At 50.2% G+C, this 17,721-nt stretch overlaps 1 protein-coding gene across 11 annotated transcripts in view; it reads left to right on the plus strand.

Annotated features, from left to right (window-relative positions):
• The window catches only part of RGS8 (regulator of G protein signaling 8), a 38,633-nt gene that overhangs the window by 14,741 nt on the left and 6,171 nt on the right, over nt 1-17,721 (plus strand). For 7 of the 11 annotated variants that reach the window (XM_028530714.2, XM_036015925.1, XM_028530711.2 and 4 more), the window contains exons 3-6: nt 91-219; nt 2,602-2,703; nt 3,515-3,579; nt 17,380-17,546. In XM_028530714.2, the coding sequence (XP_028386515.1) occupies nt 194-219; nt 2,602-2,703; nt 3,515-3,579; nt 17,380-17,546 (360 nt within the window). In that variant the 5' untranslated portion in view covers nt 91-193. The remainder of the gene's footprint in view (nt 1-90; nt 220-2,601; nt 2,704-3,514; nt 3,580-17,379; nt 17,547-17,721) is intronic. The other 4 variants (XM_036015923.1, XM_028530709.2, XM_028530716.2 and 1 more) reach the window with 1 other exon arrangement.

The following is a 17,721-nucleotide window of genomic DNA, read 5'->3' on the forward strand; positions in this document are numbered from 1 at the left end:
GTACTCAGTTGACAGAAAGCCACCAGAGGATTTGTAGCACCTCAGATAGGAGAGGGTGGCCCCCTCTTACAGCAGATTCTCTGATTTTAGGTGAGAGGACGTGAAAGGGTCAATCCCTGTGGCCCGCCGTCCAATCTCCCGCCCTGACGTCCTTGCACGCCGGCCAGAGGGTTAGCCGTAAGCGGGTGCCTGTATGGCCGCCTTACTGATGCCACGAAGGTAACTGACGCCAACCTGTCTTTTTGCCCCTGCCCCTCCGCTCTTTCTCCACCGCCCCCCTGCCCCGCAGTTGCACCTCCCAGGGCTGGGCCACTTGCCTCTGCCCCCCAGGCCTCTATGTGGACAGCGCTGTCCTTCCCGAGGTGCTTTTTGCAAAGTCATGGCCTTGCAAGCAGGGCCTGCCTCAGCGCCAAGCCCTGCCAGGGACCGATGCAACTCAGTGTGCATGAACTTGACCGAACCATCATGGGACCTCTATGAGTTACTGGGACAGGGAAGAAAGATGAGGGCTAGCCTAGATTTTTTTTTAAAAAATAGCCTTAACCTTTGGCTCTTGCTTCTGCTCCCATTATTTTAGATCTAACTCAAAGGTTAGAACTGAGGTCTCAGCTAGACAAGATGAAAAATCCAAACCATTTGTTCCAAAGAATAATGTATAGAAGGTTTTTGCAAAGTGTCTGTCAAGAACATTGTTGTCCTGGCAACAAGTAGCACTCTTTACCCCGTCCCCTGCTACACCTTGTTTGATGGCTTGCATGGATCTGCCATTTTGGGGGAACCTCTTCCTTGCATTTTGGGAGCGCCGACCTGACTGGGACTGACGGTCTCAAGGCACCGAGGAGCGAACCGACTCCCTGGAAGTCGGTTCTGGCCCCTGCTGCAGCCTGAGCAGGGGCTTCCTTTGGATTCACGGAATGCGCTGACTCAAGGGCCCCGGTCTGTTGTTCGCATGGCCTGGCATCACAGTGCCCTGTGACTTGTCAGCGCGAGTGGACATGAGATGCTTGCTACAGCAGATGCTTGCAAACGCCACAAGTCCATGGCTTCACAGTGCGCCTGGCTGGGAGGAGGGGCGGGAGCCCAGGATGGGCAGGTCCAGCGTTCTGCAGGGCAGGGGACGTTTCTGGGAACTCGGATGCCTCAGCCTTTCAAAGCTCTTCCCTGGAGCTGGGCTGTGGATTGCACATGCTGTCCATCCCTGCCAAATGAAATGCCCTCTCAGGGGACGCTGGTCAGATTTCTGTGAACACTTATTCCTGGGATAGAAACCCATGTGAAGTAAAAGGAAGGGGTGGAAATGGACGACCTCGAATGTCCTGACCCAGGCCCGGGATCTGTGAAGAGAGGGAAGGAGAGCCAGGCAGGAAGGACGTCCTTCCAACATGGAGCGTGGCACCTCCTAGACCCATTTCCAGGATGACTTGTTACAAATGGGTACCTGGCAATCCCCTTTTATAAGTCATTCCTAAGTCCTGATCTGATTGTACCAGACCCTTCCTACTTACCTCTGCCCTCCATGTCAGGGGTTGCCAGGGTGAAAGGTCAGACAGCGGTACACTTATTTTGTCAAGGGCCAGAGAATAAATATTTTCAGCTTTTGGGCCACATGGTCTGTGTTGCAACCACCCAATTCTGGGCTCCAAAGCAGCTTTCAACTCTGTGTAAACAGATGGGGGTTGTCGTGTTCTAATAAAACATTATTGACAAAAACAGGCATCTTCCAGGGCTGTGCTTTGCCAATATCTGGTTAAAGGTAAAAAGGGCCCAATGTTGGATACTCAGAAAGAGGCATTAGCGTAATTCTCCACTGGGTCCTCTAAAATAGATAACGACTAAGTGTCTGGACCTCAGGAAAATGAAATATATGAGAGTCGTAAACATGTATGTTAAAGTTTTAAGCATGCTGATAGAGATAAGCCAAAATATAAAGAACAATAAGAGAGTTTAGTTAAGTAGATGAAAGCATTGGAGCTGGTTCTTCACGGTGGAGTGTTCCGACTCCTCTTCCTCTCACCTGCAGGCACGGACCTTGCTGGTCTGTGGCCATTTGGGCACATCCCCGGGTCGGTGGGGTGAGTGGGGAGAACCTGCGTCACAGCTGACTTGCCTTGAAGCCCCAAGCTTTGTGCCCCAAGACCCTGATACGCACCCCGTATCTCGAGAGAGAGCAACCCTCACGCTCCTTTGCAATCAGGAGCTGCGGCTGCTGCTATTTCGCCCTCCTGGTGGGAGAGTAAAATATGGATTGCTGTTTTGTCATCACTGTATTTCCTTTCCCTACAGAGAATCCTAATTTAGCAATCTTCCAAGCTAATGACCTTCTTTGACTTCCATCAACTTGCCTGTCAGCTCTAAAAAGCATCAGGCCTCTAGGGGCAGGGTACCTATTACTATTTCTGTAGTCAGGATAGGGAGTGAGTATATCCCTTGATCTTCTAGGTGTTTCTCCTCCCGATCATGAAATCTACAGGGGCCCCTGGGGCCGGAGGCGGGTGGGGGAGGCAGTGCCGGCTTCTGCAGCCACAGCTCCGGGGACCGTTTATGGAGCTGACGACTCTTGCTCTGACAGTCCCCGTCCTTCTGCCCCTGTGCTTGCTGCAGGAACAAAGGGATGAGGACCCGCCTGGGATGCCTGTCTCACAAGTCAGACTCCTGTAGCGACTTCACCGCGATTCTTCCTGACAAGCCCAACCGTGCTCTGAAGTGAGTAGTAGGGCCACTGGGCACCCCCTCCATGGGGACACAGAGTCCGTTCTTCTCCGTGGGCTGTTAACCAGATGAACCACGGGACAATGATTCCTGCCTCTTGGCTGTGACTTTTATATCCCCGAACGTGAGTGACAGGAGGGTTATTTTCCTTTTTTCCAGGGTATATGACTTCACTCAGTCTACTTTTTCACTCCTCTGACTTTTGAGAAAATGTTATCACCTGCCAGCTTGCTGAAGCTGCCCTGAAGGGTATTTCTTGGTCCTACTTAGTTGTCAACCTGGGCTGTTTATTCGGACACGAACGCTCCTTTCTCCTTTAGAATCTGCTTAGGTGGAGATCATTGGATTCCGTGCCTCTATGGTGCAGGCACGCGTTCAGTGACGTCACAGGTGTCACCTCATTTGACCCTCCCAGCGTTCCATGATGCGCGTCGATGCCCGCATTACAGAGGTGAAGGGATTGAGGTGCCGGCGATGGCATCAGAGGTCCAGCCCAGCTTTTCTGCCTCCGAGACCCGTTTCTTTCCATTGTTATCTTGACATCTTTAGATCATGCACTTGCTTAGCTTCGTGTTTTTAGACTGAAAGCCAGTATATTAAATTTGCTGAATTCCAATCCCCAGATTGTTTTTGCATCAGTTATTTAAGAACATAACGTATGACCATGACAGAATCTCAGGAATCCCTGGCGGATGAAGACCACTCTGTGGGGCTGCGGTGTGTTCCTCTGAGCACATCACAGGGGCGCCCAAAGGAGAGGGGGTCACTTCAGAAATAGTCAAGAGAGACGGTTTTTCTTTTCTAGGAGACTTTCCACGGAAGAAGCCACGAGGTGGGCCGATTCCTTTGACGTGCTTCTGTCCCATAAGTGTGAGTAGAATCCAGGTTTCATCCTGTTGCCGCATGTCATTCATTTACTAAGGGATGCACCGAATGCCCGCCATGACCCAGGCCGGTGCCGTGCTGGGTGTTTCTGACCGCCCGCACTCCCTCCTGCCCTCGGAGCCTCCTGCCTGGAGGGGCGGGTGCAAAACAAATCACAACTGACATGCAATGGAAAAAGGGTTTTCTTTTCTGTTTTCTGAGCTGAAAATATGGTCCCAAGAAGCCTTTATGTTCTCAGCAGTTTTAGTAAAAAAAATATAGCTTAGGGGGTTGGAGTGATGGGTGCTAGGGGAACGAGAGAGTGTAGCTCCCGCCCCAGATCTTAATTTATGAGATGGCTGTGCGCAGGGCACTGGAGACACTTAGGAATTATTCTCAGCCAAATGCGTGTTCTGTGCATTTTGTTGCTCACTTAAGTTGGCAGTTTTTTTCTTGTGGCGTTTACGACCCCAGATGCATCAGGCCCCTCAGGTTCTGACCGGGTGCCCCTCTTCCTGGGACACACTTCTGCTACCCTCCTCTTCCACTTCCCCCCCTTTTCCTCTTTCGCGCCTTCTGTTTCCCACAGGGGCAGGAAGTGTTGGGGGAAGGGAACCTTGAAAATGGCCACACTCTTCAGCCCTGGCTCTCTCCTCATCATAAACAAGTCCAAGTTCTCTAGGCTCTAAAAATCCCAGTGGCATTAAATACACGGGGTGGGAGAGAGAAGGGTCTTTTGAGGGAAAAAGGTGTCCCACAGACATTTGGATCTTGTTTTGAATTCATCTTGTCAACATTAGACGTCTTGGTTGGCCTGGGAGCAGCAGGGCTGCTTTTAGTTAAGAGACTAGGTTCCGGTGGGTCGGGGAGCAGGGTTTTGTGCTCTGAAGGGCACTCACTAGTCGGCAGTCAAACCTGTGCTCTCAGTTTCCACCCAGCCCAGCTGATTTCCACCCAGATCAGCCCCTAGATCGTTGAGGGGGCCTGACGGGGTCCCCCGCCAGTCTTCAGAAGACGTCTTGGAAAGTGATTCAGCGTTCAGCTAGCTGAGTGAGGAGTTGCCGCTAATCCTAAGGCTAATTAACAAACGCTCGTGAATAGATTTTACCCTGAAATGCAGAATGTAGGGAGAAGCACATATTGCAGCAAGTCATTTTGCGAGAGCGTCATTTCAGTGTCTATGGATTATACTCAGGAAGGAAAATAAAGCGGCAGACTACGGTATATAACATATGGCTATACCCCCAACAGAAGCTTATGTGGTGAACTCGCCAAGGTGACGGCATAGGCACGGTAACGCTTGCGATCTGACGGGAACGCTTGCTTTCTTGTGAGGCTTACTTTCAGGAGTCACGTTCGAGGCTAAACAAGTGTCAGTATGGGTTTATACCTTCTCCGGCTGGATTTGATTCAAGGTCACCTTGCAGCCTCCTTTCTACTTCAGAGTCATGACTGAGTCACTTGTTTCAAGTCCCTGAGGCTGTTTCCTCGTTCTAAAACGGGGATAGACTACCTGTGTGCTCTCTGTCACCCAGATATGAGGCTCTTCCTAGGAGGACACTTTGTGATAATGTTGGAGTTCTCTACTCAGAGGTGTTTGGTAAAGATAAGGTGGTGTTTTTTTTTAAATGATGCTCTTAATTATCAAATGCAAAATAAATGTGCCTTGAGAAAAAGGTTGTCAGTTTGCTGCCAGTTACTAACACCGAGTCGTTATGGACAGAGTGCTGGTGGGAAAATGGGGGTGGAGGCTTTGGCTGTGTTTGGGTGGCTGCCGCGGCAGGACCTGGAGATGTGAGAGGTTCGGTTTCATTTGACTCAACGACTTTTAGAGCTGAAGACACTTGATTCTGCCTTTGTCGGGATGCATTTGATTTGCAGGAAAACTCAGTAACACTCTTCTGAGATGAGGACTCCACTGAAGGGCTTAGAGGCTGGCGCCAGATTCCTTCTTTGGAAAACAGCTACAGAAATGCGCTCTCTGGACTTTGCAGCTCTGTGATCCTCCTTGGAGTCTGACGTTCACTTTTTATTTCTGTTTACTACAGAAATGAAAAAGCCAACCAAGTGAATGTCTTTGAGAAGAAAAGGGTCTTTGTGCAGGGTCACTGGCAGAATGTCAAGGTTTAGGACTCGAACGCTTGCTGTCTGGGAAGGCAGTGGAAGAGCTGGAGCCCAGGTCTCCTTGATGAGCGCTGGCACCTTTCTAAAAGTCTGATTCATTCTGGTTAGTGTTGTGACTCCATTAGGGCTGATTAAGCTTTTCTGAAAGGATGGTGTGTGTGCTGGTCCCTCAGGAGGGACAGCGGTTGATCAGAGGTGCACGTGGCTTTCAGTGAGGACAACAAAAATGTCCTAAAAAGTAAAGAAGGGAGACCGGCTGGATGACTGGGCTCCGGAGAAAAGTGCGTTAGTCTAGATTCGAACCTACTCCCTGGTGGTTCTCCATGCCTAGGTAGCTGTCCTCTCTAAGTTTTCAATTTCAGAACAACTCAGATTATTCTTATTGCTCCCATTCTCGGTCTACAGAGCCTCTCTGCCGGCCATCCCTGCTCCGCTGGGTATTCTGGGCACTGGTTTGTCTTACCAAAGGCGTAGCTGGGTGTCCACTGTGTACAAAATCCATGCCAAACAGCTGGATGGCTGAAGAGTAGAACAGTCCCTCCCCGGTGGCCCCTGCAGCTATCTGAGAAAACAGGCATGCATATAATTAACACAAGAAATAATACAGTGTGCTGATTGCAAATGAGGGATTGCAGCTAGAACCCCGACATCCGGTGCCCCTCTTAAATTCCGTCGTGTCGACAGTAGAAGCCCTCACTTCTAGGAGCAGAAGGGCTGCTTTTAGTGTAGAGCATTGTCTCCGTGTAGCGGGGGAAAAAACTTCGGGACAATTGAGACCCTCGGCTGGTAGTCACATTGTGACCCAGCTCTGCTGCGCCACAGCTGGGCAGCCTCGACGGAATGCCCGTGTCTTGGGAAATCTGTCTCCTCCTCTCTACAGGGAAGGACCTGGAGTAAGGTGTCTCAGAGGCTGGACCCACTTCTGCCACCTTGTTCGAGGATGCTGTGTGCAGTAACCATCGGGGTGTGGCAATAGCGAGTCACCAATGGCAGGTGGTTGGAGCTAGCACCGCCTGCAGGGTTACATAAAGCTGCTTCGAAGCTGAAATGGCTCGAGCAACCAGAGGAGGGGCTAGGTCCCCTGTGTTGTAAAGCCTTCTCCTACCTTGGGTAGTGTCCCCCTGCTCAAATGACAGTGGCGGGGTGGGGTTGGGGGAGAGAAAGCAACTTTGCTAGGTTTTAAACCTGAGAATAAAAAAAATCTCTATGAAGGCGAATAGTTGGAGCCGTGCTATTTCCAATCACACTTGGTGACAAGCACAGCATAAAGCTGAAGAAGCACCCGTGGAGGTCCGGGAGATAATTATTTGCTAAGTGCTCTCTCTCTCTCTTGCTTTTTTAACTAACAAATGAAAAATGAAATTAAAATTGCTGACGGCTTCATTAGATAGAGAGGGATTTCAAATGTGCATTAATTTGGCATCATTTTCCTGTTCACCCAGGGACAGTCGGACCGGGTGTCTGAGGTGTGCACGTAGCCTGCCCCGCAGGGTGTGCGTGCGTGTGTGTACCTATGTGTGTCTGCGTGCACCAGAAGCCTTTCTGCCGCTGCAGCTCACACCCTGGAGTGTGAAGGCTCCAGCTCCTGGGGGATCTTTTCTGACAGGCTGCTGGAGGGCAGCCCCCAAACGGAGTGTCTTTTGCTTTCATTGCTCATGAGGTTCAGACACATGCTTGTTATTCGTGCAGCTTTTAGTGGGACATTCGGCCCTTAACACTTGATCACGTCTCCCTTCCTTCCTTCCTTCCTTTCTCTCTCTTTTCTTCCTCCCTCCCTTGCTCTCTGCTTTTTTGGTTTTTGGATGTAAAAGTGGGATCATTCCACTTTTAAGGTGAAGGTGCAGACAGGGTTCTTCCCTCTTCTACTTGCCTCGTGCAGCCTGACCCCACACCTGGATGACAGAGCCCCTCACCCTGAGCATCTGTTTGGTCCTTGGCTTTGTTCCATCGGCTGCACGGAGCACGGAGGAGGGTCTATGCTGACCTGTCCCCACCAGGCCCAGGGAAGGTTTGGGGACAGGTTAGGTTAGTGGAATAGCACAGCTGAAGCTCTTTGGCATTTGCACAGTTAGTGTCCATCTCTGAGAAAAGGGACCAATAACAAAAAGCATTCAGGTTTTAAAAATTAGCCTCCTTTGGGATAATGATTGAGATATGGAAAAATAGAATGCCTCGACCTGGGCACAGAGCAACTAGACAGAAAACCCCAAACAAACAAACAAACAAACACTAATATGACCAGCTCATGAAATCCCTTCATTGTTGGTCCATATGGTCCTTAGCTCTAGAATCTAGAGTTTGACAGTCACGTTTCCATTTACTGCACAGCCCTCCCCCATCCCTCTGCATGTCAAGGATTCTAGAATAAACGGTGTAACCCAGAGTGCGAGCCAAGGGAGGCAGCAGCAGCAGCTGCAGGGAGCTGGTGAGAAACGGAGGCTGCAGGGTTCTATCTCAGACCTACCGAATCAGAACTCTGGCAGCGGGACCGGCATCTGCCCTTTCTCAGGCCCCCCCGGGAGGTCTGTGCCCACCAAAGCTCGAGAAGCGCTGCTCGGAAACACACGCACGGACCACCATGAATCTGGTCCGGCAGGCGGGCTGTGCTTTCCAAGAAACAGCTAATCACTACACGGTAGCTTTGCAGAGTGCTCAGGCGGCTCATCCCTCGGCTGGTGTGTCCCCTGCGTATTGCAGGTTCCACACAGGTAGCAGGCATGGTGTAGGCCCTTCACAGTAAATAAGCGGGTATGGCCAGTGTGCTTTCCGGGTAAAATTGATGTTAAGGGTTAGAGATGCGCACAGTAGAGACAGGTGGAAAAGAGACTTCTCTTTCCCCTTGCCATCCCCTCTGCATTGTGGTGAGTTTTGCTTGCACCCGGGAATGTGGCCGCATTAGCCTTCAGGGGAGGGCCTGGGTTATATAAGGCTGCTGTTCAAAGCTTGTTGAAAAGGTTTGAATGAAAGCAACTGAACAGGCCCCCAACACCCATCTGTCAGTGACCAGCTGCGTGACCTTTGGCAAATTATGTCACCTCTGTAAACCTCACTTCCGTCATCTGTGAAAAAAGGGAATAATGAGACTTGGAGTGTAGATTTGTCGTGGGAATTAAATGTGATGATGGCCGTGAAATGCTGAGCATGATAACTTTTACATAGAGGGACTCCGCAGGGATAAGGAAGCATTTTTTATTTTTTTTTGTTATAACACATTAATTTGCTGAGAAAACAGGCGTGTCCTGACTTCCAGATGCTGGATGGTGGTGTCAGCCCTGTCCCTGCAGGCAGCTAGAGGTCGGACAGTGCGGGCCGGGTGGGGCTGTGTGAGAATCGCAGCTGGTGGGCTTGTTCAGATTCTGTAATGCCCACCCTCCTCTGCCTCATGAAGTTGTGGCTTCCCTTCCTCGTCCCCTCACTGTATGTAAGGGCCGGCAGGCGAATCTGATACAGTCCCTCTCCGACAGTCCCTGCTGTTTGCCTATGTCAAGCCAATGAGGCAAATATTCTTTGACACCTACTTTTTGAAATCTTTCAGGCTGTGGACTGGTATACATGGGGTTTTATTTAACTTCTCTGGAGTTAAAAGAGTCACTTGTGAATGCTAAACTTTCCCTGCATTAGGGGGCATTTGTCTCTCCTTCAGTAGAAAACTCCTGACTTATTTCTCGTAGGAGTTGGAGATACAGGCTCTAGCTTGCGTTTTTGTTCCTGGACTCAGACACACTAGGAAGGAACTTTGGAATAGGAGTTGGGAGACCCGGGCTGTTCTTCCTGTTCTGCTACTCCGTCCTGGGAGTGAGAACCCGCTCGAGCTCTGAGCTCCAGCCACTCCTTGCGTCTAGTGGAAGGCCGGTCATGGCATCATCGATCCTGTCCTTTCCGGCTCAGAGGCTCTCACAACTGCTGCAATATATCACCTTGCTATAAATACACTATCAAAGTAGAGGTCAGTGAAGAAAATGATGTTTCTCGCAGGACTGGAGTATAATTAGCATACCGATCACTTGCTAATATATTCCAGGAGCTGGAAGGAGTGCGCCCTCGAAACAGGGTCCCTACCTAAGTCTTACTTAGCTCTAGCTGTTTGTTTAAAAACCAACATTTCTGTGTTTATTTTATGGCTAACAGAAAAAGAAAGGCTTTGTTCTGGATGCCGTTCACATCACAAATTTCAAATCAGGGAACTTGGTTCTGAATGAAAGTGGTTTTGCCTTCACCGTGATTAGTACCTGGATCCGGAATTTTATAAATACATGTGTTTTCCTCTCCTGTTCTCTGTCTGACCTTGGAGCCCATTCGCTGGTTTATTTTTTTCCAATTGATCAGGGATGCGAGAGGACTCTGCTCTTTGGGATTGCACTTGGCAGTAGAGAGCTCAACAACAACAACCAGGATTGTCCTCGTGCCTTGTAATTTTCCAAGCCTGGGAACTGAGCTCGGCTCAAGCCCACCCCCGATGCCAGCTCAGTCAGGGCGCCTGGACTTTGAACCGTTACCTAAGCCCCCCTCCCTGCCGCACCAGCTGCACTGCCCGTTCACACTGACCTAGTTTCGCTCCTTATGTAAGCACCCTGCATCACAGAACTAGAGAGAGAACCCGGCAGCCGGCAGCGTGTGCGTGGCCACGGGACGTGTTCTTGGAGATTCTGTGCAGGCTCGGGAGAACGCCAATATTCTGCTCGGTGTTCCAGGAATTCTGGACACCAGCCTTTTCCTTCTGGGACTGGATGGATAGACACTAGCTTCGAAAATGTGTAATGGTCTTAGAGCCTGGACTTCTTAGAGGGTCCTACAAAGAAAACCAAAGTGAAATGGAAAACAAAAGGCAGGTCCTCCTGTTTCTCTGTGTTCCGTGAGCTGTTCACCACCCATCACCCTGACGTGACCAGGACTGGTGTTTGCTGTTAGGCGTGTTATGTCTTGTGCGATGACTTCTTAAACCGTGACAGTCACAAACACGGAGGCGGCGCTCACGATCGGAGTGTCAGGCCCTGCGAGCTGTTCGCATGTATCACGTGACCTGGATCACTCCCGAGGCCCCGTGGGGCAGCACCGTTAGGGTCTGCATTTCACTGATGAAAGAACAGAGGCACAGAGAGGCTGGTGTCTTGCCCAAGGTCGCAGTAGCTAGTATGTGTCAGGACACACTCTCAGGCAGAATGGCTTCAGGGATGAGAGAGAAGTCACTCTGTCCAGCTGCCTGGAATCTGTGGGGACGGTGGACAGGGGGCTCTGTTCCCTGGGTATAGGGGAGGGAGCGGCGTCTAGGGTGCATAGAGTGGGTGCAGGGGCCCTTGCAGAGGAAGCACAGCTAACACTGTGCAGGTCACCCTGAGAGATGCCGGCAGATACCCGTGAGCCTTTCAGAGGTAAACCAGTGCACTGCATTTAAAACCGACTGCGGCTTCTGGCAAGCAGATGGGCAGGGTCCTGGTGGAGAGAAAGGGACAGATGCAGAAAGGGGCGAAAAGGAGGAAGGACAGCAGAAAAGGGAATGGGACAGGGAGAGGTGCTGCGGGGTCAGGGAGAGGCCCCGGAGAAAACCTGGCTGAGCAGGGATGGGAGGTGGGGGAAGGGGAGGAAAGGACGGAGACGGGAAGGAGCAGCCCTGCGGGCTCTGGTCCCCTTGCCTTTGCTGGGTGACATAAGCAGGAAAGACAGGCCAGGTAGGGGACTGACAAGTGGTCTGTTCACAGAAGGCCTCTGAGGCCACTTGCTCAGGGGAAAGGGCAGGGCCCCGGCAAGCCCGGGGTGGGTGGAGGGGCATTCCACCCCGTCCCCATTCACATTTCCATTGTTCCCGGTGAAGTTTCTCTTTGACCCTTCAAGCCTGCGTGTCAGCTTGCTTCTGGGGATGTGGAAGGCCGGGGCAGGTTGGGGCTGAGGGTGGTGGGCGGGCCCAGGAGGTGGGGTGCAGGTAGGCCCGTCTGGGCAGGGCCTTGTGAGTTTTTCAGGGGGTCTGTCACACTCAGTAGGTGCTGCTGCTTCTCAGGTGCAACCCTGCCAGGCAGCTCTCCCCTCCTTCCTCATCTCCCCTCAAGCTCTCTCCTCGAAATCGCTGGCGAACCTCATGCGTCCTATTCGTTCTGGTCCCTCCCACGTCCTCCAAAATGTGCCCTGGAAATGCAGGCACATTCTGGGGGGGGGGGGGGGGCTGCCTGCAGCAGCAGACACCTTGTCCAGCTCATTCAGCCGTGCTTTCCCACAAGGTCCCCAGACCTCGGCTCCTCCCCTCCCATAGTCTTAGCCTTTTCCAGATTCTTTGGCCTCTTCCATCTCTCTCCTGCCTTGCTCTTTCCCTTCCACCTGCAAACACCTCTGGAAAGACCTTGCTTTGGAGTCAGAGGGCCCTGGCAGGGGAACTTGGCTCTTTGTGGCTGCTGGGTAGCCAGGAACTTGGACTTCTGTAAGCTTTAGTTTCTTCCTGTGGAAAAATGAGAGTGATTCTGTGGATAGATCAGCACTGTGGAAATAAGTCACGCTGGTGTTTGTAAAATCCCCAGCCAAAAGCATGGCAGCTGGTAAATAAATAAAACTCCCTGCCCCCCCATCCACATTCTCCAGCTGAAATCAGACAGGGCCCCCCAACTGGAACCCCCCCTACCCCCCACACGCGCATGCAGCCTTTCCTTTGTCTCCAGCGAGGTTCTGTTCTCCCACCTGCCTAGGGGCAACATCTGGCCAAGTAAACCCTCCCCTTTAGCTTCAGCTCCTCCCACCCCACAAGTCTATTCTGATTAGATAAGCGCTGACACATATTCAAGACTATCTTAGCAAAAAATAAAAAATAAAAACACCCCGAAGAACAACCCCCCCTTTCCTGACCTATTTCCAGACAGCTACGCTGTCTGATCTTTCTCTTCCCTTCTTGCGAGAGACATCTGCGTGACTGTGTCTACTTCCCTCATTCGCCGCTACGCTCACCACAGTGTGGCTGGGCCCCCCACACCCCTAAAACTGTCCCTGCCACTGGCTGCTGAGTCTTGTCACTGACTCCAGCGGCCACTCTCAGACCATATCCAGCTTGGCCTCTGGGTAGCACTGGACACAGCGGCCACTTCCTTTCGTGGCACTGTGTCACTCCATCTCTCTGGCTCTGTCTTACCAGCAGGCCCAGTGATCTTTCGTATTATCATTGTTATTTGACACTAGTCTTACCGAACCCTTTCTGGTGGCTGAAAGGAACTTTCTCAATTCCAGGCGTTTGCCCATGTGGCTCACCCCGCTCCCTACGATTCTCTTCTCTATCTGCCTCCTTCTTCTCTCGCTGAGCTTAGGAGCTTCTTTCTCCTGCAAGTCTTCCCTTTCGCCCTCAGGTCTGGCTCTGGCCCCCCTCCTGGGCACTTGCACAACACATCCTACTTTCCATCATATAACTTATCATCTATGCCCTGATTACCACGATCATCTTCGCTTGGCTCCAATTGCCCTTTCACTGTATGTTTTTGGAGAGGTTACTTGTGCCTGTTTTTAGCATCTAGCAGAATGCCTGGGTCACCTAATGAATGAATGAATCCACAAATCAATGAATGGATGAAGATGATCCATGAATCAATGAATGGATGAAGATGGCATTTTTGCTGTGTTGCATTAGGAGTTAGCATACCTTATCAGTTTTAACCCTACCTATAATTACTCATGTAAGCTCAGTCGAGCCAATTCTCTCAGCCTCGGTTTCCTCGTCTAGACAATGAGAGGAAGTAAGGCGACATCCCTGAGAGCGCTTTCGAAGGCGTACCTCTTTGGTCCGCACAGGGAGCCAACCGAGCCGAGGCTGAGATGAAAGGAGGGGGTGTCTGCACCCTGCGTGGTGGGAGGCCAGTTTCCTTAGCTGGTGATCTCCCCCAGTGACGTGCAGGGAGGCAGGAAGGAGATTTTCTTTCTTTATCTGTAACTAGATTCCGCTTGCTCACAAACCCCTGTTTTTGGCTTGATGAAAAGCAAAACGAAATTGAACACAGACAATAAACTTGGGCTTTCCCATTCAAGGAACTTAATCTCTGCTGGTTCAAGAACAACAGGCTCTTCCAAGTTACTCCTCTCTGTCGCTTTGTGTTTGCCCTGTTAGGTAAATGCATAGTGTTTTAGGGTCCTCCCCCCAAACCTTTCATTCCCACTCTCTGAATGAGGTGGAAAGACAGCAGGGGCAGGTCCCTGGCCCGTGGTCCTCAGGTCCTCCATGTCTGTGGCTCTTGTCCTGTTGTCACGTGTGGACTGCTCACCGCTCAGAGGCCACCTCGGCTGTCACGGGCACTGTCGTCCCAGAGGCTTTGACAGCTCCAGATGGTGTTCCACCCAGCCGCTGCCTGCAGCCTCTGCTGCAGCGGTGGTCTCCTGGCAGGCGGGCTAGCTCTCAAATCTGAGTTCTTCGGAGTCTGCGGAAACTTCTGGGCCTCCTCTGTGAGAACTTGGAAGACACAAGGGTGGCAAAAAAGAGCATCCCAAGGGATTTTATGAGCAGAGATTTGCTAAATTTGTTTTGTGAACAGTACCTTGTACATTAGCAGTTTTAAGTGAATCGTTGAATTGAATGAATGACTGGCAGGCCATCTCTCTGCCTGACCATCACCACTCACTGTCTCACGTGCACTTTGATTCTCCTCGTATTGGGGTTTCTACTCCCTCCTCTCTGGGTTCTGAGCCCCATGTGGGAATGCAGGTTCTTGGGGAGGGGGGTCCCTGAGTAAAGGTCTCATTTGAGTCTAGACTCTGTTACTCTCCTCCTCCTTCCCCAGCACAGGAGCAAGCTCACTTCCATCCTGCCTAATGGGGAGCCAGCGTACATCCTGTTCTGCTTTCCCCATTTCCCTCGTCTCACAGATGCAGTGACCCCATGTCCTGCATTTTGCCTGTGGCAAACCCTCGTGGTTTATGCCCACTGTCCCCATGTGGTTCACAGAAGTGCTTCCCTCGCTCTTAAAAATGTCCTGGCTTGATTGATGAATTCATGGCCACCCCTAGTTCTGTTAGACACTTTCAGCTCATACCTCCGAATTTAGATTTCTTTGTGATTTAACATTTAACTTTGAGAGTCCCATCAAAAACCCTTTTCTCTCTCAAGTTAGGGGCTCCTGCATTTAAAAGTCTGGGTTTTTATGGCTATTGTTTTAGCGCTGACAGTAAAGTGTCTACATTGAAAGACAGATAAGCAATGACTTTTTAATTAGGAGAAATAAAAATGTTTCAGAAGAGTAAAAGCAAGCATTCAAATTCCCCAACAGCATGGTGCCACCAACCTGTCAAATAATCGCGGGCAGCACACTGTTCTGGCACGTACTGGTGCGTCTCAGATGCTCGCACGGGCCATGCCATCCACCAGAATTAAGAACTGTTAACATGTTGTCCTCATAATGAATTTTAGAATGGAAGTAAAACATCATAGCAGGAGTCACCTTTAATCAATGCAGTGACTTTACTCGAGGTTGTATCTGCCCTTCCTCTGAGGGAAGGTCTTCAGGCTCCTGGTGGCCAGGATGTTATAGCACAGCTCATAGAAAGCTACCAGCCCTGGCTGGTGTGGCTCAGTGGACTGAGCGCTGGCCTGCAAACCAAAGGGTAGCTGGTTTGATTCCCAGTCAGGGCACACGCCTGGGTTGTGGGCCAGGTTCCCTGATGGGGGGGCATGAGAGGCAATCACACATTGATTCTCTCCCTCTCTCTCTCCCTCCCTTCCCCACTGTCTAAAACTAAATAAAATCTTTTTTTTTTCATTTTTTATTATTTTAATCATTGTTCAAGTACAGTTTTCTCCCTTTTACTCCGATTCCAGCCCACCCACCCAACCCTCCCCACTTCCCTCCCATTACCACCCTCCCCCTAGTTTTTGTTCATGTGTCCTTTAAATTTGTTCCTGTAAACCCTTTCCCTTCTCCCCTAAAATTCCCTCTTCTCTCCCCTCTGGTCACTGTCAGCCTGTCCCCTATTTCAGTGTCTTTGGTTATATTTTGCTTGTTTCTTTGTTTTGTTGTTTAGGTTCCTGTTAAAGGTGAGATCATATGGTATTTGTTTTTCACTGCCTGGCTTATTTCGCTTAGCATAATGCTTTCCAGTTCCATCCATGCTGTTGCAAAGGGTAGGAGCTCCTTCTTTCTTTCTGCTGCATAGAATTCCATTGTGTAAATGTACTACAGTTTTTTGATCCATTCATTTACTGACGGGCATTAAGGTTGCTTCCAGCACTTGGCTATTGTAAATTGTTCTACTATGAACATCGGGTTGCAAAGGTTCTTTTGTATTGGTGATTAGTGTTCTTAGGATGTAGTCCCAGCAGTGGAATCGCTGGGTCAAAAGGCAGATCCATTTTTAGTTTTCTGAGGAAGTTCCATACTGCTCTCCATAATGGTTGTACCAGTCTGCAGTCCCACCAACAGTGCACTAGGGTCCCCTTTTCTCCACAACCTCTCCAACACTTGTTGTTTGTTGCTTTGTTATGATGGCCATTCTGACCGGTGTGAAGTGGTATCTCATTGTGGTTTTAATTTGCATCTCTCTGATAGCTAGCGATATTGAACATCATTTCATGTGTCTTTGGATCCTCTGTATGTCCTCCTTGGAGAAGTGTCTGTTCAAGTCCTTTGCTGATAAAATCTTTTTTTAAAAAAGGTTACTAATGCTATGCATTCAGAGGAGAGTGGTAAGGGTTAAAATAATTCATAAAAATATTTGAAAATAAAAACATCAACTGAATGCACGGACTATCAATGAATACTCTTTTCCTTCTCCAAATCTACAGCTAATTCTGCCTCCTCTTATTCCAAGTAGAGGCTCTGTTTGAATACAGGTGAAAGGGTGTATTCATTGCCATTCAGAACAAAAATTACGATTGGTGTTCATTAAAACACATAATTTGAAGGCAAGATCTTTGAAAATAAGTGATCAATGTTATCCAGGGGTGTCCAGCCTTTTGATGTCTCTGGACTACCCTGGAAGGAGAAGAGTTGTCTTCAGCCACACATTGAATACATTGTGACATGTAATCACACACACAAGAAAACTCATAATGTTTTAAGTAAACTTATGGTTTTGTGTTGGGCTACATTCATTCATAGCCATCCTGAGTCTCATATGGCCTGCAGGCTGTAGGTTGAACACCTAAAAACACAGGGCCTCCAAGATGTTCTAAAAGAGGCTGGGAATTGCCTCCCGGTAGTAAAACGAAGGGCATTGCCAGCTGAACTTCGGTGTTTACCGTCAGACATGACTCTGGCAGTAGTGAAGGATTTGCCCCGAGGAATTCACACCTTGCACTAGTTCGTTTCATGATAGATTGTTTGTGCAGGGTGGTTGACTTGGATTAGGGGAAGGAGTGGATTACATGTCTTAATTTGGCCTAATTAGAAACAGTCTCATCAGTAGACCCAGGGGCAGCCAGGTCTGCAACAGGGGACAGGCAGCGACCTCTGGGGGCTGATTGGAAGTGACCATGCCTTCCCATGGCCATTATTACTGCGTTTTCCTAACCATTCCTCCTTAACACCACTGTGAGCCTTGGCTAAGAAGCAGGGCCTACATCCGAGTACCTGCGTGTCTAAGAGCGTCAAGTCCTCAAGAGGCTATGGAGGAGCAGTGGGGGTGTAGACAGGGCCACTCTGACATTATTACTGCCTTTCTCTCTCTCTTCTACAGTTCTTGAGCTTAAGCTTCTTCCTGTCTCTTCCTTTCCATCTCCCTCCACATCCACAGATGGGGTGGCTGCGTTCCGCGCCTTCCTGAAGACGGAGTTCAGCGAGGAGAACCTGGAGTTCTGGTTGGCCTGTGAGGAGTTCAAGAAGACCAGGTCTACTGCCAAACTGGTCTCCAAGGCCCACAGGATCTTTGAGGAGTTTGTGGATGTGCAGGCTCCGAGGGAGGTGTGTTGGCAGTGGCCGGAGTCTTGTCAGACCTCTGTCCGCGGCTCCTGGCTCGCACCTCCCTCTCTGTGGGGGTTTGAGCAGGGCATGACAGGGACTTTCTTTTGAGCTGAGCCTCAAGGCTCTGATGGCTAGTGGTGGAAAGGGGATCATTTTAGGGGCAGAGCCCAGGGCT

This window comes from Phyllostomus discolor, chromosome 14 (genome assembly GCF_004126475.2).
Source record: "Phyllostomus discolor isolate MPI-MPIP mPhyDis1 chromosome 14, mPhyDis1.pri.v3, whole genome shotgun sequence".
In the NCBI taxonomy this organism is placed as follows: domain Eukaryota; kingdom Metazoa; phylum Chordata; class Mammalia; order Chiroptera; family Phyllostomidae; genus Phyllostomus; species Phyllostomus discolor.